Below are 26304 nucleotides of genomic sequence, written 5' to 3'. Positions count from 1 at the left end.
AGTGCCTAAAGCCCTGGGGCTTACTTTGCTGCCTCTCTTCAGGCTCTCTCCACCATAACCTTCTTCTTAGCAGTGGGATAAAAAACATGTAACAAAGACAAAAACCAGCTTCAAATATCTTTTCATATACCTTTTATGCAGTTTTGGTAGGGACTCTGAATTTATGTCACCAACTAAGAGAAGGATGGCTGTGAACTCCATCCCTTAACAAAAGCATCACCAACCCACATTTTATTCCTGGGTTCTGTCGAACTCCTCCCTCTCCCAGCTGCCCCAAGGAAAAAAAACAAACAACAAAATCCCAAACCTCAACAGCTTTTGACAATCTACTTTTGCTACGTCCTCTCTTGGAGCATTACTAGACACTTTCAGGTTAGACTGTATGACAGTTTCTAAACAGCATCTATATTAAATGGACATTGGTTCAAAAACCCATCACCCTCCATGAACAACTGAGCCCATCCCCACAGGCAGAGCTGTATAGGGCATGTCCCACCCGCACTGCTGCTGCTCCTGGATAAGGGAGGCAGCCAAGTCCATCAGAACTGTCACCTCACCATAAGGAAACACTTGGGAATGTCCCTTTCCTCAGCCCCTGCCCAGGGTTGTGCACAGTGGCTGATGAAAGGCAGGTGCACCCAGGCCCCAGAGTGGGCAGTGTGTGCCTGGCTCCCCGCCAGCACCTATGGAGGCTGGGGCTGAGCAGAGGGAGGGATCTGTCCTACTGGCTCTGTCCTGCCCCCAGCTGCGGGGCACAGGGGGCAGCTCCCCCATGGCTCAGTGTCTCCCCAGCTGTGGGGCACAGGGGGCAGCTCCCACGCAGCTCTGTGTCCCCCCAGCTGCGGGGCACAGGGGGCAGCTCCCACATGGCTCAGTGTCTCCCCAGCTGCGGGGCACAGGGGGCAGCTCCCACATGGCTCAGTGTCTCCCCAGCTGCGGGGCACAGGGGGCAGCTCCCACATGGCTCAGTGTCTCCCCAGCTGCGGGGCACAGGGGGCAGCTCCCACATGGCTCAGTGTCTCCCCAGCTGCGGGGCACAGGGGGCAGCTCCCACATGGCTCAGTGTCTCCCCAGCTGCAGGGCACAGGGGGCAGCTCCCACATGGCTCAGTGTCTCCCCAGCTGTGGGGCACAGGGGGCAGCTCCCACATTAAAAAACAAAAATTAAAACCAGGTTAATCTAACTATATAGTAAAAGGTCACAGTTCTTAAAAGGACACTGAGCACATCTGCACAGTGGGAGGGGGAGCAGCAAATACGTTAATTAATCCACAAGTTTTGCTAATAATATAGGCACATGTGGCATGTAAACTGTAGGTGGTAACCCCAGCAGGGAAGGCACAGCTGGGGGTGGGGGGAGTTCATCTCTGGGTTTTTTTCCCTTTTCCTGTTTTTTTCTTTTATTTTTTTAAAAACTTGGAGGTGTTTGTTAATTTATAAAGAAAAATATTGTATTCTTCATGCAGGAGGAGTACTACAGTTGTAGCACAGGATCATTACAGAACTGCAGTCATCTGACAAAATGGGTCATTTAATAATGACAAAAAGACAGGAGCTCTTTGCACCGAGGAACTGAATTTCTGAATTAAAGGACAATACATGTTCTCATCTGCCAGCCTGAGAACATCTGAAATCCTGGATGTATCTTCTTGTGTATAGAAAGCAGTGCCTCCACATTTAAGGTAGTTACAAGTTTTCTGGTTGGCTACTTTCAGCTTGTGCTTGTTTTCCGGTTTGACTAAGAGTCTACAACTATCAGTCCCTTCCCTAGTACAAGAGTAGTTTTCAAACAGTGACATAACCAGGGCTCTGACTGTGATCCTCTGCAGCCTGAGCCTGTTCAGATGTCTTTGTACCTGCAGACGTCGTGGTCAGAGAGAATCACTATGAGCATCACTGTGAACGTCACTGCTTTCTCATCAGAGACAGAGGCAGGAACAGTTTGAAACTAGAACATAGCCCTCAGCAATTCGAAGTTAAACCTAATGCCGTGACTTCCAAGTGTAATTCCTGCCCATGGCTCCAAGAATATGACAGTTCTGCATTTTACATAGAAATGTTAGAGTAAGTAGAAAATTTTAGTTTACAAATGGAAAAGATCTTTCTATTAAAAAAGACGTTTCATGTAGTTACCTTAAATAGTTCTTATATGCACCATTCCACATTGTGGAAAAGCTGAAATATGCAGTCTGGACTCCACAAGTTAAAGAAAAACAGAGTTATATGTATTGGCACAAATACTTACATCTACATCTGTACAAAGTAAAAAAGCTGATAACCCTGTCCCACTAGCACAGCACATTCAGCTGCTCTCCAACACACTCCCACAAGGCTGCCAACAGCTGACAGCGAAATGGGATCTTCAGTCTTCAGAGTGTGGTGCCAAAAAGTTCCAAACTGCTTTGTCAGTCTCTCAACAGAGGAATCAGAAGTACTTCAGAAAAGCCTCAGCCCACTCCATGGGCTCCAGGCTGTGAGGTCACTGCAACTGCACTCTGTATGCTCCTATTAGCAGCTTTACCTGCAAAAGCAAACAAAGCGCTCCTTTACAGACTGTTCACATTAAGTAGGATATTAAAACATTGCTAAGAACAGCATGAGAAAAGGCACACAACTGCTAGAGACTGGGAAAGGGAAAAGGAGGAATTTACAATCTGAATCAACTTTCAAACTGAATCAGTTTCTAGCAGCTCTACTGAAATGAGAATGGCTTGTGAAAGGACTCGGGTAGAATACCACTGTATCAGGCGGTAGTAGGACAAATCAGCCCCAAATCTGAACTAGACATACACACAGACTTCCATCTGAAGTACAATTTTTTTTCTCCTTGCTGGAGGTACTTAAGGCTACCAGAACAGGATCTGTTCCTCAGCTTGCAACATGAGGCAGGACTATTGCCCAAACCACCTGGAAAATACAACAGACCATGCTGACCATTCCACAGCAGCCTGCAGACCCTGCTGAATGCTTCTAAGTTCTCCTGAACACGCACACACACAGAAACATCTGCACACGAAAAATAACTGACACTCCATGTAGCTGTTAGTCATTACAGGCACAGTATTGATAGGGAACATGTTTAGCTGTACCAGTACTTTATCCTGGTGCAGGAATTGTTCCGACTGCAGCACAAAACCACTTAATTATGACAGAACTAACACCCTTGGGAAGACTCCTAAGTTCTGGCAGTGTCATAAGGTGGAGCTGTGACTGGTGGGAATGGGATAAGGAGGAAAGTCCTCAGTTTTATACTTGCGACACACTACCAGAAGCATTTAGCTGATGGAGGAGTTACTGCAAATTAACATGCACATTTCACTTTGAGAATGTTTCATACCTTGGCAGTGGGAGCTTCTGCCAACCGTATAAAAAGCTTGTTAAGGCCTGCAGTAGGGCTGAAGGAATAAATAAAGTGACTATCCTAGAAAGAGAAAGGACATGGACAAAGTTAACGGCAGGATGTGGCTCAAAAGTGCGATGCTAGGGGGCTAATGGTATGTGACATTCCCACTACACATTTGCTTTGCAAGACATGTATACTGCTAACCTCAGAGAAAACAAGAGGACTTGAAAAGTCAATTCATAGATTAAAAAAAAATAGTTGAATAATCAGAAACTTGAGACAGGTTGTTAAATATTAGGAACTTGGGTCAAAAACTGGAGAATCTGGGTGAACCTCAACAGCTTTAAATTCAGAATTCTCACCTCCCCACTCAAATCCTTAGTTCTAAAGTCATATAACCACAGAAAAGTTGAGGTTGGAGGGGACCTCCCAAGGTCCTCTAGTCCAAGCCCCTGCTCAAGCAGGGCTACCTAGAAGCAGGTTGTCCAGCACTATGTCCCTGCCTTCAAAGTCATAATTTTTTATGGACTGTAGTACACGCAAGGTCTGTAGTCCTCTCCACAGGCTATACTAGTGTTAAAAAACCCCTATCATGATAAAATACACTTCATCACAATACTCAAAATCCAGACCAAGGCACTAAGATTTCCCAGGCCACTCCACAAAGGCTTATAAAGCATTTTCACAGTCAATCAGTTATATGAAGAGATTTACCAAAAATACAGGGAGCTGGAACTTGTCATTTAAAACCACAGCTTGTACACTGCATGGTCCACAGAGCCGAGCAATCACATCCTTACCAAAGAAATTGGCATGGAAAACAAAGAGAAGAATTCCAGATCCTGAAAGGGAGGGCAATTCAGTCACATGAGTTTGAAAGGAGAAACATTATATCCAACAAGTGCACACACTGAACCTCTGAAAACAGTTGGGTACAAATGTGTTACAAACGTAGCTATTCGACACTGTACATTAAAGCCCAATGGAGTATCAAAGCAACAGACAGCAATCCAATCTCCCAAGCCAAGGCCTCCCAGCACTGCGCAGAACTGACTTGGTCATTAAGTCAAGGTCTTCTGCCACCAGAAAACATTTTATATGGCTATAGAAAGGAAAGGAAGATGGATACAGCAGCCCTCAGTACGGTTCACCTCTGCAGCTTTAGGTTCACCTAAAGAGAGTTTTGGAATTCAAAGTGGTTTGGGCTGTCTCTTCTGTTGGTAAGGACAAGTGAGCCCAAGCAATTACAGATGTCTATGAACTGCACTGAAACTCAAAAAGCAACAATCTTCAATACTCAAAACACCCTCATTTTAATAAATAAACTTATATAAGGTTTCTTAATCCTCTAAAGGATACATATAATCAAGAACTGGAAGATTATAAGTCAACACTTAAAAACAAGAACACCAGGCAGACACGACTACTTTCCATCTTAGTTTAAGTAGTATTTCACAGTCACATTAATGTATCATTTCAAGAAAAATCAGCACCAGCATATAGTTCCCTGCTGTACCCAAAGGTGAATAAAAGAGACTCAACTAAACCAAGCATCAGAGAGCAGTATCTGGATTCCTGAAAGAATGAAGAAACATTCCCAGCTATCTTGGGAATTTGATTTCCAGCTTTCTCCAAGGCTCTGTGGGCAAACCAGAGTTGACTGATGCTAGCTTCTTTTTTTGCCGCATTTCTAGACTGCACTTGTATCATAACAGTGCTGTAACTCTACTGCAAGAATCCAGTGCATTTGGTACTGCCTACAAAACAAGATGATCCACTGTGAGACTTTCTATGTATGCTCTTAGATCAAGCTTTTCCAAAATTATTCATTCTAAGGTAAACCACTCCTTTCCCAGCAGCCTAGCGAAGGTAACCCTCCCAAAAATAACGTAACCAAATAGCAGAAGAAAGAAACTCTGTATGTGGCAACTAAAAAGCTCCTAAAAAAACAGATACACACACAAACCCCACCTCCAATGCACCAAAATATCGGTGCTCTCCCTATGCCCCATCACCAGACCATCCTTAGCGTAACGTACGGCAGTAAGCCGCACAACATTTTGTGGAGCAGATCAAGACATAGTGAAAAGGCAGCTCCTCAGCAGCAAGGCCCCTACCTTCTGGCACATTCTGCGGGGGTTTGTAGTGGAAATCTGTAGAGAAGTCCGGCCCTTCACAGAGGCGGTGACAGGCGATGGGGAACACTGGCTCCAGCAGGGCAAGGCGAGCTTCAAAATAGTCCCTGATGGTATCTTCTGCCACTCTCAAGAGCCTAAAAACCAAACAAGCGAGGCCTGTGTTTCATGGAGGAAAATTATTTACCAGACACAGACTCAGTGAGAGCTGTCACAGAAAAGAACTCCACCTTTTTGGATTCCCAGTTCCCCAGAGTGAATGCCTTCAGCATAAGCATTTATGCAGAGATGAACCCCAGGTCCCAACGTGTTTTGTTAAAACATTTTATGAGCTATCTGATTGTGAAATTCATCTGGCAGCTGCTCAAAAACAAGAAGCTGAGACAAATGCTCTGCGGCAGATGAAAAGATCCTGACTTGCCATGTATTTTGAGGGCTCTTTATGTAGAAAGACGTCCCTGAGACATCAGTATGTACCTAGTGGCTAAACAGAACCAGCCCACCACTTCCACAGCATGGCTTGTTTATCAGCCCAGTACAATGTAAAAACAAGCTGCCGTAGAAATTTACTGGCAATATTACTGCAGAAATGTGGTTTCCAGTGAAAAGCTACTGACAATGCAGTGAAAAAGTACCAACACTACCACTAAACAACCAACCCGGGGGAGGTGTGCTTAGTTTCTGGGTGGTGGGGGAAGTGTTTGATTTCAGTGAGCAGACTAGTCTTCAAAGAGAGACAACATTAACCAACAGTATTTGGCACCTTTACAGCCAGGTTGCAAAGTAACCCTCTTCAGAAAGCTGACTGGACACAAATGGATTTCAAATAGTTTTTTTTTTAAGGCAAAGGCCTGCCCTCTCAGCTTCACAGCTTTCCCAGCTGTAGTTCAGAACACACTCCCCCTCCACGTTAGCTGACAAGAACTTTGGCTTCTGCAGATGGTCAAGTGTTTCATGAGAAAGAAATCACCAGAATAGCCAGAGCAAGGCAAGCCTGGAAGCCTGCTCAGCCTAGTTTCCAGCTGGCACACAAAGCCATAGTAAACAAGGGAAATTTAACAGTTGTCTTTTTTTGGTGCAATGTCCCAGTTTCCAGCAATCTGACTTAGAGGCATCCAAACCAAGAGACCAAACCACACCTCTCTTTAGATCTACCTACTGACTTCAGACACCCCCTGCACTTGTGACACCATTCTGCAACAATGAAATCCATAACTCAGCTTCTCTGTGCTAAAGTATTTCTCCATTTCCAACCCATCACTTCACAGGATGGCCTGTAGAACCTGCCTCATGGTGTTGGCTTGTTTTCTGTCGTCCTTGTTTTCTGGTTTGATTTTTACAAGTTGAGCTCTTCATCTGTCTCCAAGGTAACCTTTATCATCTCCTTCAGACTATTCTCATGGAAGCCACTGTACCATCTTTACTTTTCCTTTTTAGTTTCATCTGGTTTTGAAACAAGGCAACTGGAATGGCATGTGCAATTCAAGGCATTCAGACACCATGGATGTACATTTTCTTTTCACCTTCCCTACATTATCCTTCTTTTTGACTGACAGGAAGCACTGAACTGGTATTCTCATGTAATGAGTCTGGAAGCTTCCTCAATTGGCAAGAGCTGTGCTACTCCCTGGATAATTCACATTCCTGCAGTGACAGCCCATGGACCTGACCTGGCATCTGTCCATACTTCAACTGCCGTTTCACTGGCAAAGTTACATACTCAAAACTCTTTCACAACTCATTATTCAGAGCAGATCAGCCAAAACTGACGGTGGCAGATTTTAAATTGGGAACATACATAAAAAGGCATCAAACAGTGAACAAGCAACAGTTTCAATACACTGAACAGTAGGTCTCAGATTGTTTCCCTCTGCATGCTTGCTGCTGCCTTCAAAACCTTACCTCACAAGCCATGACTTCCTTCCCTGGGGAAGGATCAGCATACCCCACAGTTATCCACTTTGACTGCCCCTGCTCACTTTAACAAGTTTTATACTTTGAAAAATTATTCTTAGTTTTTGTGCTTTTAGAACTATTTACTCACGTTTCCAAATGACTCTTGAGCTGCTCATACACCAGTACGTTATTACACTGCTTGGCAAAGTGCAGGGCACTGTTCTGATGCTTGGACATGATGTTGCAGTCTGCTCCACTCTCAATCATAAGCCGCACTATATCAGAGTTCCCCCTTTTACATGCCTATGCAGAAAGCCAGAAGGGGGAAGGATGGACAAGAGTGACAAATCTCCCATTGCAAGAGAGTGTAAGGTTGGAGTAAGCAGAAATGCAGAAATTAACATTCAGAATCAGTTTCAATTCAGAAAACAAGTTTAAGCGTTTGCTCTGTGAATGCCAACACAACTCCAAACTCAGGGCCACACTCCAGAAACACTTTATTACTACCCAGGCAATGCTACTCACCTGATCCTACAGAAGCAGCAACACTTGGGATTGCCAAGAGGACTTAATTAGAAAAAAAAATTGCACACATAGATAAAATAAACCCCTAAAGGTCTGTGAAGACATCTAACTGCCGGCGGCTTGGTAACTGTAAACTTTCTCACAATCATCTACCTGGATAAATGGGTTTCTGCAGAAGTAGACAGAATGACTAAAGTAACATTTCCAAGTATCTGCTTCTAGGAATCTCAGTTTAAGTACTTCAGAAGTGCAGTAAATTAAGAGAATTCACCCCAAATTGTTATTTGGCTGTTATCAACTGCCTAAGCAGTCAAGGCTATTAAATGTTACCTACAGCAAGAACATCAGGGCGTGGCAACTGAAGACTTGTCAAAAGGACAGCAGAGTCTAAAGAAAGCTTCACTTTGAAGAATGCAAACACATGCTCTTGGGTGTTTGTTTTCAAACACTTCACTTGGAAAAATCAGGGAAAGGCACAAGAGATATAGATGTCTATCTTCATGAGGCCTTTCACAAGTTAACTTCTGAAATTTGTCTCAGCTCTGAACTTTCATCTCTGTGTTCAATCCCTCATCTTCCATAAACAAACAAACCCACCTGCCCTCCTAACAAAAAACCCACAAAAAACTCTTGTACCAGAACTACCTCAATCAAAGGAATTAAGTGCCAAGATTTTTTTTTTCCTCTTTTAAAAAGTATTATCTCCTAAGGTTAAGTAAGAGTGACTTGATAAACACATTTATATGTTTATCCACGCGTGGCTAAACTTGTTCCAGTAAGTTACTGGAAATGCAGACTCTCTTCTTTGTAACTGCACAGCAAAACAAACATCTGGATTAAATCACCATGAGCTGCCAATTAGAAAGCCTCTACAGCTGTGCATCCAATACTAATAACATCTTTAAAAACAATGAAGGTCAAAACTGAGGGGCATGGAGGTAGCCAAGTTACAAAGGGACTTTGGACTGAAGTAGCTGAGGAAACCACAAGGGTGTTATTATTTTGCTTAGTTACACATGTTAAGTCTTGTAGAGGATAGAAAAGAAAAAATGTCACATTGTCTTGGACAGAAACATTTTTGTAACCTCTTCTGCAAATACATTGCCTCAAACATCCTACACATAAATACAGCAAGTTTACCAGGAAGGAGAACTTTGCTGAAACTGATATGGAAAAAAAAATATTAAGAGAAGCACAGATTGTTCTAAGGGTTTTGTAATTTTCCCATTACAACAAAATAATAATTACAACAAAACTCCCCGCTTTGTGATGGGGGAGTGAAGGTGCAGGAAGGAGACTGACAATTGTTTTTTTTATTTGTGGCCTGAAATGAAATAACAGAAGTTCAATCACAGCAACACCTAAGTGAAAGACTCTCCTTTCTGTAATTTTCTCCTCCTGCAGACAACCAGATTATCTCAGGTTTAAGATCACACCTACATTTCTTTGAGCCAAACAACGGAGGAGGATGATGAGCCACAATTAGTACTGTATGCTAGTGGCATCTGCGTTATTGGTTAGATATAACAGTACATCAAAAAGATGGATTAAAACACTGCCTAGAAAAACTAAGAATAGTGTTTGTATTTCAAATATAATACATGTTCCCTAAATCAACTTTACAAACATGTTTTTGCCAGAAGTATTTAGAATTAAACTGTGTCAGGTCAAACACTGAACTTACCTTCATTAAGGCCGTTTCACCACTGCTCTGCTGCATGTTCACATACGCCCCAGCTTCCAGAAGAATAGCTACTGTTGTTAGAAAATTCTGAAAAACACACAAAACCCCAAGACAAGTTAAGTAAAAAACATTCTGGTTGTGTTTCAGAATATAAAGTGATACTTATTTAATACCCATCGGTAAAATCTGAAGCATGAGGCACGGCACAGTTAACGTTTTTCTAGGACTACCAGCAATTCAGACTCAAGCAAGTACATAGGCATGAGCATTCTAATTCTTACTTTTTTCTAAATGTTGCAATAGTGAGCACCACAGGAAGAAAACAGCATTAATCACCAAACTGGAATCAAGCTCCCTTTTGGCCTCCTATGTACTATAGATGGGAAGACACGCAAACCAAGCTGAACAGAAAAGCACACCTGTGAAACACCCTCTAACTCAGTAGTCTTGTTGGTCTTAGTTTGACAGGAGCTTGCCACCATCTCCATTTCTGAACTCTCAAATATTGAGCTCTGCTTAATCACAGATCTCTCAGATTCTCCCAAGTTTGCAGCCAGAGATCATAACAAGCACTTCACAACACAAGAACTTCAGCACACATGACTAATTCAGAGATACCCTTTACCTCCATTTTCCCTGATAGGTAGGCAGCCTCTGATGGTCTCTACTCCGGGTAGGGTTTGTGATCAGAATTACAATAGCTAACAGCTGCTGAAATTATGCAGTTAAGGCCTCCCTGCTACATCCTGCTAACTCCTTTCTAGGCATCATCCAAGAGAAAAACCAAACCTGTATGCACCACTTTTAAACATAAGTAAAAGAGCCAAGAAGCACAAACAGGGCAATAACCACGCCAACCTTTTCAGCTGCGTGTATCAATGCCGTTGTTCCATTCTTTTGTCTACCATTAACTTTAGCTCCTTTTCTGATCAGGACCCGGAGGAGGTCATCGTGCCCCCCAGCAGCAGCCAGCATGACCAAGGTCATTCCATTGGAGTCCTGCAACAACAAAGACTGCCATTAAAAAATATTTTTTAAAAAATCAAATACTTTCAAGCCACAAGAAAAAAATTGCACATGTGCTGGCAGGTTTCACAGAGATTCCTCCCCTGGCAGAAGAATTCACACATACTTGGCTGCCAGATATTGACAAATTATGACCTTCTTTCTGTTGTGCACAGGCCTTGTGCTCTGAGCTCCATAAACTGCAAAACCTGTAACATTCCAAGGACCAGAACAAGAAGGAAGAAAACCAGAACGAGCCAGGAAAGGCAACAAGGGATTTGAGAGCAGGGAAACCAGCAGAAAAAGAAACCACTGCAGCAAAACCACAGTGGTTCACATCAGCTGTTACCACAGTGCTGCTTTTACCAGGCTAGAAGCACAAAGGCACTTCAAGTGCAGTTTCCAGCAGCCACTACAATTTGAAGCACACGCACTTGCCTCCCTAGCTCATCTGGTATCTTTTCTACTGCGCTACAGGAGCCTCAGCTTAACATGTGGTTCTCACAATGCTACATAAACACAACAAGATCACCAGTGAATATACTGATATGGGAGCTCTGAATCTCCCAAAATGAACTATAGTACTATTTAACAGGAAAATGGGTCTTTGAAAGAAAAATCAGTAAAGGACACAGCTGATGAAGAACTGTCTGAGAACTATTCATGGGGTGTGAAGTGGTCCCAGTCTGTCAAATAGAACTTTCTTTTTAAGTGATGGGTATCATTGTGCCTTGTAACATGTAAAGTTCTCAAGTTAAGATCTGATTAAATCCAGTGGGCAAATCTGCTGCAAATCCAGTTACTTTGATGTTTCTATCAAAATGGGTAACAATACTGAAGTCTCAAATTCTGTACCTCCTTTTCACACCTTGTGGGATTTTTTCCAAGGTCAGTGTCATGGTTTGACATGAAGCCTTTTCTGGTAAGGAGGAAGGGGCTGTAAAGATGGCTCCTGTAAGAATTTGCTTGAAACTGTCCCCAGGTCTGAGCCAGACCCACTTCTGGGGCTGAGCCAATTAGACGCCTCTGTGATCACTTTTTAAGAAGTTGGAAGAGGAGGCTTCTTCCTTCTTCCGTCTCTTCTTCTCTTCTGGCTGGTGGTGGTGCAAGGAGTGGGAACAGTGAGAGAAACAACCAGGTGGACTCCCGGGTCAGTGAGGAAAGAGAGGAGGAGGTGTGCTGGAGCAGAGACTCCCCTGCATTCTACGGAGAGGACTGGTGAAGCTGAGATATGTTTGCATTTTGCTAAAGACCCTGCATCAGCAGCAGAGACTCATTTTGATAATGACCTCATATTAGGCGCAGAGACTCATTTTGCTAAATCCCCGAGCCAGGGGCAGTAACTATGGCCAGAGGAGGCTGTGTCCTGTGGGAGGCATCTAATCACTTCACTACACACCCTGAGCCAGGGGCAATGATTTTCTTCATTAAAACCATGTCCATAAGAGGCCTTGTCCTGAGGGAGGGACCCTGTAACTGCAGAAACTGCAACCGCGGTGAAGAATCCACGCCAGAGATATTCACCAAGGACTGCGTCCCGTGTGAGGGACCCTGTATCAGCAGAAGCCACAGCTGTTGGGAGCAACCCACACCAGAGAAGTTTGTTAAGGACTATGTCTTGGGGGAGAAACCCTGTATTGGAGCAAGGGAAGAATGCCAGGAGTTGTCCTCATCTGGGAAGACAGAAGCGGCACAGCCCATCTGTGAGAGACTGACCACATCCCCCACTCCCTGCCCCCCTGAGTCATTGGGGAGGAGGAGGTAGAGATATCAGGAGCAGTCAGCTGGGCCCTGGAAGAAAGGAGGGATGGGGGAGGGAGATCTTAAAGTGCTGGTTGTAATCATCCTACTCCCTTTTTGCTTTTATTTCGTTCTGTTTCTTGTAGAATAAACTTTGCTACTTTCCTCTCTAAGTCGAGTACTGGAATCTGTTTTGCTCAGAACCATAATTGGCAGTGAGCCCTCCCTGCCCTTGTCTCAATCCACAACGACCTTGCTTATCTTTTTCCTCCCATCTGACTGGGGCCTCCACCATCCTAACCAGGGTAGGGGTGAATGGGGGGGCACCGAGCGAGAGACTGTCGTGGTGCTTCATTGCTGGTTGGGCCAAACCACAGCAGTTGTATTTTCGGTTGGTTGGGTATTAAATTGTTTCATTTTCTTCCCCAAGTTGAGTAGTCTCCTCTGTTTTGCCTGGGACCATCAGTGGTGAGTGAGCCCTCTCTGTTCTTAGGGAGTTCCAAAGGCCCTTTGTACTTTCCTCATCCTGTTGGAAGGAGGAGGAGTGAGTGAACAGCTAATTGTGCTTCTTTGTTCCTAGCTGGTCTAAAACCAAAACAATTTACTTTCCTCATTATCCTCAAATTCAAAAAACTGTCACTATGAAGAAGTCATAAAGAAGTTTCTAGCTATGCCTGCAAGGGAACTTTCAAGAGTTGTTTCTTCCCCTGATGACACTGCCCTGGATTCCAGGCAATAGCAGGGCACCAAGCGAGAGACTGTCGTGGTGCTGCTGTGCTAAACCATTGAGACAAAGTTCTGCTACTAGCAAGAGGGGTAAACTTTTCAAACAATCCAAATTTTTACTCTGGACTCCCTGCCCTCTCCTCCACTCCCAGTACTTCCATTGCTGAAAAATTACCTCTTGATCCAGATTATATTCTTCATTGGAAGAAAGTGCCATCTTTACTGTCATGTAATCTCCACTTTTAACAGCATCCCTCAGGAGAGCTAGAAAATAAATGCAAGGCAGTTATAGGATACTTCACGTTGAAATGCCAACTAGGAAACACGCCTTCCTCCCAGCAATCACTTACTATTGGATATTGGTTCTGTTGACACATGATTCTCATCTTCTCCATCAAGATGCTTCTGAAAGTCTTCTAGTGTCAGCCATTCTAATTGCATGTCCATGCCCAAACTCAAGACTTGTTGCTTGCCATCTATCACATATTTCATTTTATGGAAGAAAATATGTCAAGTAAGTAATAAGTAACTTACAAATTTCGAAACCATTCCTTGCTTCCCACTGCTTCTATGATCAGCAAGTTAGCATACTACTACTTTTCATTCAAATAATCTCTGGAAGTCAGCGTGGAATGGCTTCAAACAGTGAAAGCTGCATTACAAACAGACACAAAATGCTTTTACTTGCAACAAACTGATGTAATAAATTAAGCTGAAGCAGTTAAGAGATGGTGAACACCCCATTACTGTCATAGCAGATGCACATTCGAAACACACTGAAAAGTTATCAGTGAGTTTCAAAAGAAAAGATCATTTCAGCCTCCTGTAGAAACAAGAAATGGAGCCCTAAAAGATGCAAGCAGGAATGGAGAAAATACTAACTGCCAGTGCTCAACTTTCCCCTGCATTTGTTTCTACTGCTCACCAGAGTTCTCCATCTGACACACATCCACTACTTCTCGATCGCCCTCTGCAGCAATGTAAGTCCACGTGTCTGTTTCATCTCTTACGTTCCTCCTTTCCTTGTACACCTTGCTGTCTTTTGATTTTAGTTCTTCGATGAATTTATATTCTAGTGAAGATTCTTCTCTTTTGCAGTTATTCTCAGAATATTCACTTTTTTCTTCTGAAGCTACATTAAACAAGTCAAATGCACTTTTGAGGTCCTTAAAGCCTAGAAGACAGTTACCAAGAGTGACTACTTGAGCCACTGAAGACTATTACATAACAAAGTTTAAGTGAGTGACCAGAGTCCATTTAGAAAAGGTCTGTTCTCTTTCCACAAGTTAATCATTGCTGAAGTATATGAGCAAGCTTAACAAATTCAAAGATCAAGAAGAGCTGGTTCACCTCCAGCTACCCTGGCAAGGCTGGGTTCTGACTGCTCCCTACACAGCACCATCTTCTTCAAGAAATGTAGCTTAGAATTACGTGTAAATTGCTACCTAGAAAATACGGTTTGGTGTCTGTGATGAACAGACATTGGATACATGCGGTATGAGGATCCATAATTAATCATTCTGTCACTACCTTTCTTAAGCATTGGAAGCACCTATGCAACTGCCAGGGAAAGATGTTTCTCTAGCAACAACCAATTTGAAGCATTAAAGCTCTTCTCATTTTCATTCATTATTATCAGGGGTGGAGTTACCTAGTTTGTCTCAGTTCATCCTCATCAGAGTAGTGAGGGAATTTATCCTGAACGAAATCATTCAGAATTTTACTGAGATCAAGAGCAGTAACATTAATATTCCACAATATCCTTAAGAATAGAAATACAATGTAAGAATTTTCTTTATCAAATCATTTAGTTACGGTGGTATTTTAAGGGTTGTATATAACTCATCATTGTGGCTAAAGCAGGAGGCCAGGAGATTGTCACATGGGAACCTCTACTATTTTTCCTAAACATAGAAAGTGTGTATTCATGGTATCACCAGAACATTTCTAAAGATAACCAATAGTTGGATCAATTCCTCTAAAAAAGATTACTGTTACATGTCACAGAAGCAGAGCTGGCAATATTAAATGAAAAAGGGCAAAATCCTGACTCATCTACAAAAACAGAGACCCCTTGATTGTAGAATCAAGAGTGGAAAGACCCTTCGGGGCATTCCCTTCTCTCTTTTCAGCAGTTAGCACTTACTTTTAAGGCTCTTTTGTTCTTTTTTGATCTTTTCTTCTTTTTCAAGCTCTTTTTTCTGAGATTTTTCTTTTGTTTCAGGTCTCTTTACTTCTTTCTCCTGACACAGAGAACAAAGATTAAAGTGGGACAGAAAAAATGGAAAATAAGCTCCTTTTACCACTCCATCAATAAAATACATTTACATTTAATACTACTGAAATCTCTATCAGACTTGTGGACATTCTTAGGAAAATAATTAAAATGGTGAGCTGTTAAGTCTGTGGAAGCTTCTTCCAGAAGAGAAGTAATTTCCAAAATAAAACAACTTCAACTCAGATATTTACTGCATTCCAGCCCTGCAAGGTGCTTTACAGCACGAGGTGCCAATATGCCAAAATCAGTATTTTGAAGGAAGTTCAAAATTACCAACTTTTCAGTTATCCTAAATACTTAACCTGAATACAATGTCATTATTTCAAAGTATTTAACAAAGTATCTAACATTGTAGCACCTATTCAAATCAGTAGCACTGACTTGAACTTTAACAGAAAACTTTACATTTGCGTAAAGAAGGTTCCAAGTTTTCCAACTTACAGAATGTTATGACAGCAGTCATTTGTCAAGAATGCTCAGAAAAATCCACCCAAACCCAGCATATCCACACAGAAGAGTGAGCTTAGCAATATCCAATATCACAGAAATTAATGCTAGGTATAGATATACAATCAAATTTGCCAAAACATAATTCAACTTCCTCCACCAAAAGTTGCCTTTCTCCTGCAGTCCTCTCCCTCCATTCAGACAGTAAATTCCCAGCTGTGGAGTAGGTGGGATGAGGCTCCTTGGTATGGCATTGTATCAGCCCCTGACACTAACTTGGTAAATGGAACAACATTGGCTTTCTGAAAAACTGCCCCCTAAAAAGCCCCCATAAGAACTAAAGAAAGAATTTATCATTAAATGCTACCTTTTTTTAAAATATATAGGAATAACTGATTAAAATACATCTATTTGATGTATCATAACAGGTTTGCAGAGCATAGACATTTAATCATCTTTCTCATCCCCTCCCTCCTCCCCACAAAACCTCAGCTTTTGATCACAAGCACGATTAAACAGTGACACAGCCAGCTGTTCATCTCAGTAGATGCCCAGTATTTAGGAGATCTGTAACTTACTAAAGAGATTATCAGATATTTGCTGTTTAAAAAAAGAAGAGGCTGTGAAAATCAGAAATCCTGAATTCTATTCCAGATTTCCAGTCCCAATCAGATGTAAAATGTACACTGCACATTTACTTCTGGAGGCAAGTCAAACAGGAAGAACCATTTGGCACACAAACTGACTCCAAACAGAGAATACTGTGTTATAAACTGACAGGAGTGCTCCATAACCAGAGCTACACAAGTAAAGACAGGTAGCTCAAGCAGACACAACGATTTTATCAGAAAAGAATAATTTGCTTGGGCAAACAATTTAGTGATGGCAAAAAACCCTCCAGAGCTCTCCACCAAACCCACACCATACCACATTAAGCCACCTAGACTGAAAAAAGCAGAGCAGAATGCCTTTCTTGCTTCCTCAGAGCTGGACTTTCCACAGAGCATGACCTTAGGAAAGGCATACAGACAACTTACTGACAGTACTGGCTGACGACTCAAATGCAAGTCAATTTTCATTTGCAGTTCACTTCCTCACACTTGGAGTGACAGGATTTTTACACTACTGGCAAGTAAAACAGAATTCTAAACATCTACTTGATTATCATCACTGATCTCTCTCTCTTACGAATGCTACAGCCTAGAACAAGGAAATACTTGAGTAAGAAAGGGTCGTACCATTTCAGTTAATTAAAATAACTAGGTTATGCCTCATGGTAACAGCTTAACTTTGTTTACAACAGCTTTCACCACTAAGCTCCTGAAAAACAACTGCTTTGTGCAGCTCTACTCAGATTATGCCTCATAATTCTCTACCTCAAAACCACCTTTTTGTGTTTAAGTTGGCCTACTCCATACAACCTTAAGCAGAGACCACAGCTGAACCTACAGAATCTTGCTGCCGTGGTGTTACGGTCTCAGAAGTGGGAAAGAATCCAGTAAGTATCAAGGTATTTTGGCTGCAATCCTGTTAGAACTCAGAAAGGGGCTTCTCTGAGCAGTCAAAGTTTTATAAACTGCAAACTGTAAAAGAATAGTCTGAAGCAGCTGAAAGAAATTATATTCTCAGAAACATTCCAAAAATATTGTTGGGGTCTTTTCCAATTTCTCTTTCTTTTTCCTTTACCATCTTGCTTTTCTTAAAGCACTACTACACTAAATAAGGAAAAAATCAATATTCCAATATTTGCTCAGCTCACTTTTTTTAAGAGGTAGAGCATTTTTAATTAAACCCATGTCACAAAACTGGGCATTTCCTATAAGCACCCCAGGAACTCTTAAGAAGACAGAACAGTTGCACAATTATCTGTGACATGGGTTTAGATGCAATTTCAACATCCCAATTCTCAGGTAGGTGCTAACACACGAGGCATAACAGAGCGGCAGTCTTCTGAGAGAGATCAGCTGTGTGTTCTAGCTCAAAAGTACACTTCAGTGTGCAGTGTTGGATGTGTAAGTTGCTCAAGACTGAACATCTTACTACACAAGCAGGAAAAAAAATCAAACTAAAGCTAAAAAACAACCACATGCTTTGGTGGAGCAGTAAACATTCTAAATAAGAACACTTAACAGGAGAAATTCACACTTTCACATTTAAAGACACCCTTCTCTCCCGAAGTGTTCCCTTCTTTACAGTGTTCAGAGTCCATTCAGACATTTTCCAGTCTCTCCTACACATTCTGCAGTAGGCCTTTCTTTGGCTTCATCAGCTCATTAACCTTCCAATTTGTATTTTTGTCTGTACCTCAGAGATGTTTGACTTCATCCCCAGCGCCCAGCTCAACGCGTAACACCACTTACCTCCCCAGCTGAGTCTATGGACTTGCGTCCTCTTTCATCAGCGCTCAATTTCAAACTCTTCTGCACTGGTGAAGGAGCAGGTGGCACTTTCTCCAAGTCTCCTGGTACCACTTTTATTTTTTCTTGACTCTTTTGTTTTTTGTGCATGCTTTTCTTCTCTAAATACATCTCCTGGGTTTCCAGTTTTCTACTTTCCTCTTTATAATCTTCAGGTCTCTGATTTTTTTTCTTCTTTCTTTTAACCTTAACATCAATACTATCATCTTCATTACTTGCTGATCCATCAAGATGCTGATCAGCAATAGAATCTTTTTCAGCAATTTCTTCTTCCAGTCTCTCTTCTCCACTTACTACTGTTTGCTTCTCATCTTTATTTTCACAATTTAAGTCTGCATTTTCATTATCGATTGCTTGAGAAAATGCATCAAATAGATTACCTGACTCTGAGTCAAACTGAGCATCTCCTTGCTTCTCCTTCCTCGACTTTTTGTTTTCTTTAGAATCTTCTTTAGATTTTGTATCTTTAACTTCTCCCTTCTTTTTCTTGGTTTCTTTAATATCATCTTTCCTTTGCTTCTTTGGGTCCTTTGAATCCTCCTTGGTTTCTGAAGTCCTTTTTTTTGGTTTTGAATCTGAAACCACAGAATCTGAAGAATTTTCACACTCTGTTCTGGGCTTTTCTTTGAGTTTTGCAGACTTTGACTTTTTCTTCTTCAGATCATCCGGACTTCGATCCTCTCCATCTTTTGATTTCTTCTTTTTCTTCTTTGGTGAAACATCATCTTTTGTTTCACTTTGCCAGTCATTGTCAGATTCTGCTTCAAACACATCATCATTTAGAGATAGTTTCTAAAAGGTAGGGAAGAAAAGAAAAGAAAAGATTTCTTTCCCCATCAATCTGTACCACTTTGGTTTACTTGACTTGTTTATGTATTGATTCTCAACCAATTAAAATAAAAGTGTTAAAAAAATTTACTTTTCCCAGCACCACCACTATCATTTTTTTATAGTTTACACTAATCAGACATCCGACCACCAGATTCCAGAACAGAACTAAATCTTAACTGTTCTGCATCAAAACCAATTAATCTGATCCTGTAAAATTACCTATAGGTCTCCCAGAAGTTTTTAAAAAAAGATTCTTATGCTTCACAGTTGAAGTAAAAGTCCCATTGTGCCTTCTTGCAATCAATTTTTCTGTATTCTTATCTTACCAAATTTAAGTTAACATGCAATAATTGATTTGTCTGGTACACAAAGCAGTGCCCAGCTTCACTAGCTAGACAATATGCACGTTGGTAGGGAAAGGGGGTTGTTTATGTTTTTAAAAAGAAATAGGGCCACCAAGATGATCAGGGGACTGGAACATCTTTCATATGAGGAAAGGCTGCAGGAACTGGGGCTGTTTAGTCTGGAGAAGAGGAGACTGAGGGGAGATCTGCTTAATGTTTATAAATATCTAAAGGGTGGGTGTCAGGAGGTTGGGACATCCCTCTTTTCTATAGTAGCTAGCAACAGGACAAGGGGTAATGGGATGAAGCTGGAACACAAAAAGTTCCACTTAAACATAAGAAAAAACTATTTTACTGTGAGGGTGAGGGAGCCCTGGCACAGGCTGCCCAGGGGAGTTGTAGAGTCTCCTTCCTTGGAGGTCTTCAAGACCCGCCTGGACATGTTCCTATGCGACCTGATCTAGGTGACCCTGCTTCTGCAGGGGGGTTGGACTAGATTGTCTCTAAAGGCCCCTTCCAACCCCTACCATTCTATGATACATCATCTACACAGTCTCACTAAAAACTGAAGTAAAGTTTAGATAGATTTAGAGTCTACAAGCAAACTTGTCAATTATTAAAAAAAAAGTCCTAACCAGAAAGGAGCAACAATATTCAGTTTCACAGGCAACAAAACACTTCTAGATCAAAGACGTTCTTTAAGCCTTCTAAACTCCATACCCCAACATCTTCTCCCTCCTTCCACCAGCAAGAGCCTAGATAATGAATATGACTTCAGTGTAAGATACTGGAAGGTGAAACATACCTGTATTTCTTTCTTAACAGGTTTAGGCTTATTGTCCACAACTTTTTTTCTGAATTCAAGCAGCACTTCTTTGCAGTCCTCTAAATGAACCTCTGGCTCCCAGGTATCATCATCAGAGGTATATCCTTTCCACCGGACTTTGTAAAGAATTTTACCCTGTAAGAAAACCCCCAACACTTAGTACAACACAGCACAGCATTGCATCATCTACTTAATTCTCGTGGATCTCCATGGAGATTTGATTTTGTGTATACAGAAATGGATATAATGGGAATTCAGCCTGATGTTGACATAAGAATTCCAAGAATTATTTCCATCTGCATCACAAACTGCACTAAGGAGGCTGTAAAACAGCTCAGTAGTTGAGTGGTTTTATCCAAAATATTTGTAACATCTACAATTTGTTCAGAACCACAGCTATGATGTACAAACCATAAATTCTCAGTTCTCTTACTGAAATGGATTTTCTGATACTTACTGAAAGAAGCTTTAAAAAAACTTGTAGGGTTTCTTCTACAAAACTTTCAAGCTTGAGTTGCTTCTCTTTGCTGAAGAAGTTGCTATAAAACCTGAAGATTCATAATGCATTAACACCATTTGCCTGGCTTTATACTGAAATTTATAATATATTAGATTTGGAATCAATGCTACTTTTGAAAAACTGAACTATCAACCATTAGGAAAAAAACAAAAAAAGTCAATCCACGACAGAGATCAAGTTAAATTTACACAAAATCTGAGTGTGTGTTCTCAGGGAAGTCAGTAACCAAGATTTTGGTAAAACATCACACACAGAAGACCTAGACCAATTATTTCAACAGTACTTAACTTCACTGTAGGACTAAATTGCTTCTTTTAGTCTCTGTCTTGACTTTTCAGTAAATTAGAAAGACTTTTGCATTAAATAAATTAAAAAAACGTTTCCACCAAATTCCCTCTTGCCTTTCTCCTAAATAAATTATCTGAATCCTTATGTTTCTGAAGATGGACTCCTTTCCTTGCTGAGAGGCAAGGCTTAGCAGCTTGGACTCGGGATGCTGCTGATAGAGCTGTACAAGGGGCAACTCAGCCTCCTGCACCAAGATTAACTGAAAGGTGGAGACACGTCCTATGAAAGCAACGCAGTCACCTGCACTGTCTTTAAACACATGTATCAAACCAAATTTAAGAAAAAGATGTTGTTAATATAAAAAAGCTAATAATAAATGCAAGGCAACATAGCCATTCCTGAACTTTTTTACTAAAAAAAAAATCACCCCAAAATTAGCAAACGTACTATGGAAAGCACTTTTGCAGGGACAAAATAACAGTATCTCTTTCTTTCAAAAATAGGTTGATAGTACTCTGAAAGACCCTATGCTGTTAAATAAGCCTCGAGAAGGAAAGCTTTAAAAGAACTGCTGACACCTGCATTTAAATGTGCTTTGTATGTGTAAATTTAAAGTTTTACATGAGCACCAGTCACCTGTGACCACATGTATATACATGTCATTAAACTTTAATTAATTCTGCTTACAGTCTTGTGTATTTTGCTTCACATACACATCAATAGCCTATATCCCGAAACATTAGTGTAATACTAGTAATAATAATACTAGTAACTTTCTTATTAGTGTCACAGAGTAATTTAAGTTTAAGGTATCTCCAGAACTAACAAGCAAAACACTCTGCTCAAAGCAGGACCAACTCAACCAGGCTGTTCAGAAATCTGCCAAGTGTATCTATTCAAGATTTCCCTGTGTTCCAGCTCATGTCCACTGCCTCTCTCATCCTTTCACTCTGTGCTTCTGAGAAGGACCTGACTCTCTACACCCTCCTGTTATGTACCATACAGTATGATTGCCTCTGATTCTTCTCATGGCAGAGCAAACCCAGTTCCCTAAATTGTTTTCATAACCCTTCACTCCTCTATGCCCACATCTGTTCTGGGGAGCTCAGAACTTGACACGGTACTCCAGATGCATCTCATCAGTGCTGAGAAGAGAGACAGAGGCATCTCCCTAGACCTCCTTGCTACACTCTTGGATACAGTTGGCCACCTTTGTTGCAGGAACTGCTGACTCATGTTCAATTTACAAAAACATTCTTTTACTCAACACCATTACCTCTTTCCTCTGTATCACTTACAAATAACAGAACACTTCCAAACATTCTTAGGCTGCTGTAATTTCTACGAGAACCAGTGGAAGGCTGGAACCAACTCCTATGGAATGGGGTATAACCACATCATTACAGAGCACAGTTCAAGTTATCTGTTTTCACTGGAGAATGACACAATTTGTACCAGAGCCTGTTGTTTTAGTAGAACAGCAGTGCAGCATGAAAGGCTTTCTAAATACACTGAAAGGAACATTCCCAAACTTCTATTGCTCTCTCTTTTTGAATAGGACATGTTAATGTTTATCAGCTGGTCTAACTCCCCAGCCCAATGCCATCCCATGAGTGCTGTCTCTCATGCTCCCACTACCACCAGCTCCAGCAACATCACTTTCTCTGTGTAGTGTTCTCTAAGTCTCCCGCTTCTGCAGCTGTGACCAGGCACACACTGACTGACCTTATGCTGCGCTGGAGAGCAGCCGATCCATTGTATCTGTTTGGACTTTGTATCAGACTTGGTAATCTGCAAGCTGGGAACCACTAGTCTGAAGCAGACTGCATAAAATATACTCCACTCAGTTTAACTTACAGCTTTTTACAGCCATTTCAGAAATTAGGGCTAGGTGGGAGTATTTGTCTTGCCTTGTATTTCTGAAGCACAAGGGGATGGCCCTCACTGAAGAGCAACAGAAAGGTGACCTAATGCAACTGGAGCCCACGCTACAAAGCTACAACCGACGTGGTGGCTAATGCACCTGCATGCTGTACAGTCCACCGCACAGACCCAGCCTGGAAAGCATCAGCACATCCAGCTCAGATCCTGCTGCAGAACTGGCAACTTGGGGCAGGATGACAGACAAGTTATGAACTAAAATTTGAATAATTATAGTCTCCTCAGAATATTTTTAGGAAAGACCTATCAAATAGAAAGTTGACTTTTCAATGCCTCATTTAGCATGCTGCAAAGAAGGAAAAGAAAGATATTTTGTACTGGAGGTTTAATAGTGAAAAAAGAGACCAAGAATTCTGATTACTAATTAAGTTCACAATTAACACAAATAAAACATACAGGGTTGCAAGGAAGTCTGACCAAAAAAAAAACCCTACAGAGATCTGTACTTTTTGTACTGTAATTACATTGGTGTTTTTATATTATTACAGTTATTATCTTGCCAATCCCCATAGTAAGAAACCACTATTAAATCCTCTGCAGTTGAGAGTGGTTGCATATGTATCTGAGGTTTAGGAAATTTTAAAAGAACTTCAACTGGTCTAGGTTGCTTTCAAAGAAAGAAGAGAAGGTATGGTATTTCTGCCTAAACAAAGCAAAGATCACTGCAGCTTGTTATTTCAATGGGAAGAAGTCTCTCATATTTTAAGAAGTCTTCACAGATTTCATAAGCCACTAAGCATAGTCTCACTCTGCATACCTTTAAATCACCTCCAACCCTGGCCACACGTGCAAATATTTTACATCAAAACACTACTGTAGGTCAGCCATAAGAGTGAAGAATAATTTAACAATGCAGACCAAAAAAAACCAAAAAACCCTGAGTAAAGATGTTACGGATCTGGCCCCTTTAAGATGCAAAAAAGCTTCTTTGCAAAATTATACACAGCGTGTTTTAAATTGCGATTATAGCGGATCTACTGTTTTAGCACGGCTCTCGCCCAAGGATAAAAGAATCAGGCAGGGAAACGTGCGTGCGGGCAGCCCGCACAGCCTGCGCGCACAGAAGGCGAAGGAAGAGCCGGAGCCGGCCGAGCGCGCCCGGGCCCAGGCTGCTGCCAGCCAGCGCATGGCGAGCCGCCGCTCCTCGGCCAGCCGGGAGAAACCCGCGCCCGGGGCCGCCGCCGGCCCGGCCCGGCTCAGGGCGCGCCCGAGCCGCCCGGACGGCCCCGCCGCAGGTCCCGAGCGCGGCCGGGGCCGTGGCGCTGACAGGCGGCGGCGCGCGCTCACCCCCTCAGTCTTCACGTCAAGGATCCTCTCCACCTCGAACACGTCCTCTTCCTCCTCCTCCTCGCTCTCGCCGCCGGCCGCCGCCGCCTTGCCCGCCCCGCCGCCGTCTTCCTCATCGTCCGCCGCAGCCGCGGTCTCCTCCTCTTCCTCCGCCCCCTCCAGCCTGGCCGCCGCCGCCTCAGCCCCGCTCCCGGCCGCCGCCGCCATTTTGGGCAGAATTTCAAACGACAACGGTGAAGAGCGGCTGCGACGTCGCCCGCTGCGGAGGAGGGCGCGAGGCGGCGCCCCGGCCAATCGGCGCCCCGGCAGCCGCTGACGCGCGGGGCGGGGCCCCGAGTCCGTGCGGTTCCGTGCCCCCCGAGCGGCGGCCCGCGGCAGCCAATGGGCGGCGGCGGGAGGGCGGCGGTTCCGCCCGCCCCGGTGGCCGCCGCGGAGCCCCACGGCGGGAGCCGGGAGGCCGCGGCCGGCCCGCTCCGGCCGCTTGCCGGTGCTGGGCTGCCGCGGGTGTCGGCGGGACGGCCGCCGGGAGCCTCGGCCGACCGCCGGCGCTACCTGGGGCACGCAGGCCCGGGGGCCCCTTCCTCGAAAGCGTGTGGGAAGCCCCGCGCGGCCCCGTGTCCGTGTAAGGTTTGACAGCACCCCGCGGGATTAGGGAGGTGGTTCCCGGTGGCTGGAGGCCTTCAAAGGCACGGTCACCGCGTTGAGCTTCCCACCGGGAAATAGGGTGCTCGGCGCGGGCCTGGCTTCTCCAGGTACAACGACACAGTGGGCTGATGAGTAACCCAGTACCAAAGTATTCTTTGTCTGCTGCTGGGTGAGGTTTTTTGGAAACGCACAAGAAAGATGGACAGGGACACCTCAGGAAGAGGTGGTTTCTCACTAGGAAGAAAAAAAACCATGCTTTTAAATGTCATGGTACTTTGCACGTTAAAACAGCTGCCTAAGGGCAAGCACAGCTTTTTGATGCAACGTGCAGGGGGGGAAAAAAAATACCTTGTGAGAGAGCAAATAACCCACCCCCTGTTTGCTTATTCAGCTGGCTTTGCTAGAGCCAGAGTGTTAGTATGTGGTATCTCAGGAAGAATTCCTTAAAAACCACACACCACTCAAATGAAACCCAGGCTTCAGCACGAGTACTTTCCATACATACCCACCTGTATGAGGGTCTATGGTTGCAACAGTGAAAACACCAAACTTTCTGAATATTTAATTGTAGTGAAGGGGAATCATAAAATCCTAGCATGGGAGGGGTTGGAAGGGACCTCTGGAGAGCATCTAATCCAACCCCCTATCTAAAGCAGGTCCACTTAGATTGATATTTTTGCCAGCACCTAACTTTCTAGGTAACTCTAGTAATGCAGCAACTGACCATACAAAGACAAAAAGAATCAGGATCTTCCACACATGAAACCAAGGATTCAGAGCACCTTAGAAACAGAAAGACCTCAGGATCTCCCTCTTAGCAACCTCTTCTAAACGATGAAGTGTATCTACTCCATCCTTGGCAGATGTTTGCTTAAAACATCTATGAAAGATTCCACAGTTTTCCTGAGTCACCTTTTACAACAGTTCTCTGTTCCTGCTAGGGAGCACTCTCCCTCTGCCAAGGCAGTGTAACACATCACCTATAGTGGCTCTGGAATCTCCAGCTTCTGAATATTTTCAAAGACTAGACAAACAGGCATGGAGTAAGTTCTGTACACACTTGATCCCATCTCAGTACAGCTGCTTGCACTAAGTCTTCAGCTATGTTTCCTCAGATCACAAAGTACCAAAGCATGATTCTGTGCAACTCCCTACTTTAGAAGAGGTGACATGTTCATTCATGATGGGCTGTGAAAAGCCCATTAAAATAAATCACTTCAGTCTGGTTTTGTTATTAGGCTTTAGTGTTTGATCCAGTTTAAACCCAAATTAATTTGATTTTTCCTCAGCATAAAATCAGAATACAGCAGAAAAAAAATTCCAAACTTATTTCTCCTAACAAACCTGACCTGTGTATTCACAAATTGACCTATGACCAACAATAAAAGCAGTGCAGGAGAAAAATAACAGTTCTGCTGTTTGCATTC

At 42.8% G+C, this 26304-nt stretch overlaps 2 protein-coding genes across 4 annotated transcripts in view; one reads left to right on the top strand and one right to left on the bottom strand.

The window, feature by feature from the left end:
• Window positions 1-2061, top strand: part of PSPC1 (paraspeckle component 1) — a 67538-nt gene extending 65477 nt beyond the window's left edge. The window contains exon 9 of the transcript XR_009818400.1: window positions 1466-2061. The gene's annotated coding sequence lies outside the window, so the exon portion shown is untranslated. The remainder of the gene's footprint in view (window positions 1-1465) is intronic.
• Window positions 1513-24477, bottom strand: MPHOSPH8 (M-phase phosphoprotein 8). Of its 3 annotated transcripts, XM_061992170.1 has the most exons (14): window positions 24233-24477; window positions 20176-20331; window positions 18139-18987; window positions 15200-15296; window positions 13979-14227; window positions 13404-13529; window positions 13229-13317; window positions 10441-10581; window positions 9583-9669; window positions 7522-7676; window positions 5460-5614; window positions 4057-4184; window positions 3337-3420; window positions 1513-2520 (listed from the first exon to the last, which is right to left on the bottom strand). In XM_061992170.1, the coding sequence occupies exons 1-14, from the start codon at window positions 24437-24439 to the stop codon at window positions 2479-2481; spliced, it is 2565 nt and encodes an 854-aa protein (XP_061848154.1). In that variant the 5' UTR covers window positions 24440-24477; the 3' UTR covers window positions 1513-2478. The 3 variants fall into 3 exon arrangements, 2 of the variants coding, with proteins under 2 accessions (XP_061848154.1, XP_061848164.1); XR_009818396.1 differs by lacking the exons at window positions 1513-2520; window positions 3337-3420 and adding an exon at window positions 4885-5099 and having other exon boundaries at window positions 4098-4184; XM_061992180.1 differs by lacking the exons at window positions 3337-3420; window positions 4057-4184.
• Between the last annotated feature and the right edge of the window lie 1827 nt (window positions 24478-26304).

The sequence above is a fragment of the Colius striatus genome, chromosome 1 (assembly GCF_028858725.1).
Source record: "Colius striatus isolate bColStr4 chromosome 1, bColStr4.1.hap1, whole genome shotgun sequence".
NCBI lineage: Eukaryota > Metazoa > Chordata > Aves > Coliiformes > Coliidae > Colius > Colius striatus.
This window is presented reverse-complemented; position numbering and strand designations above follow the sequence as displayed.

Bases quoted from the DNA above. Each gene is read 5' to 3' on its own strand.
- MPHOSPH8 (XM_061992170.1), bottom strand. From the start codon at position 24,439: ATGGCGGCGGCGGCCGGGAGCGGGGCTGAGGCGGCGGCGGCCAGGCTG. The intron at 15,297-18,138 runs GTAAGTGGTGTT...TCTCTGTGTCAG, and splicing joins CCATAGACTCAGCTGGGGAG to GAGAAAGAAGTAAAGAGACC. The intron at 7,677-9,582 runs GTAAGTTCAGTG...CTTTCTGCATAG, and splicing joins GTGAAACGGCCTTAATGAAG to GCATGTAAAAGGGGGAACTC.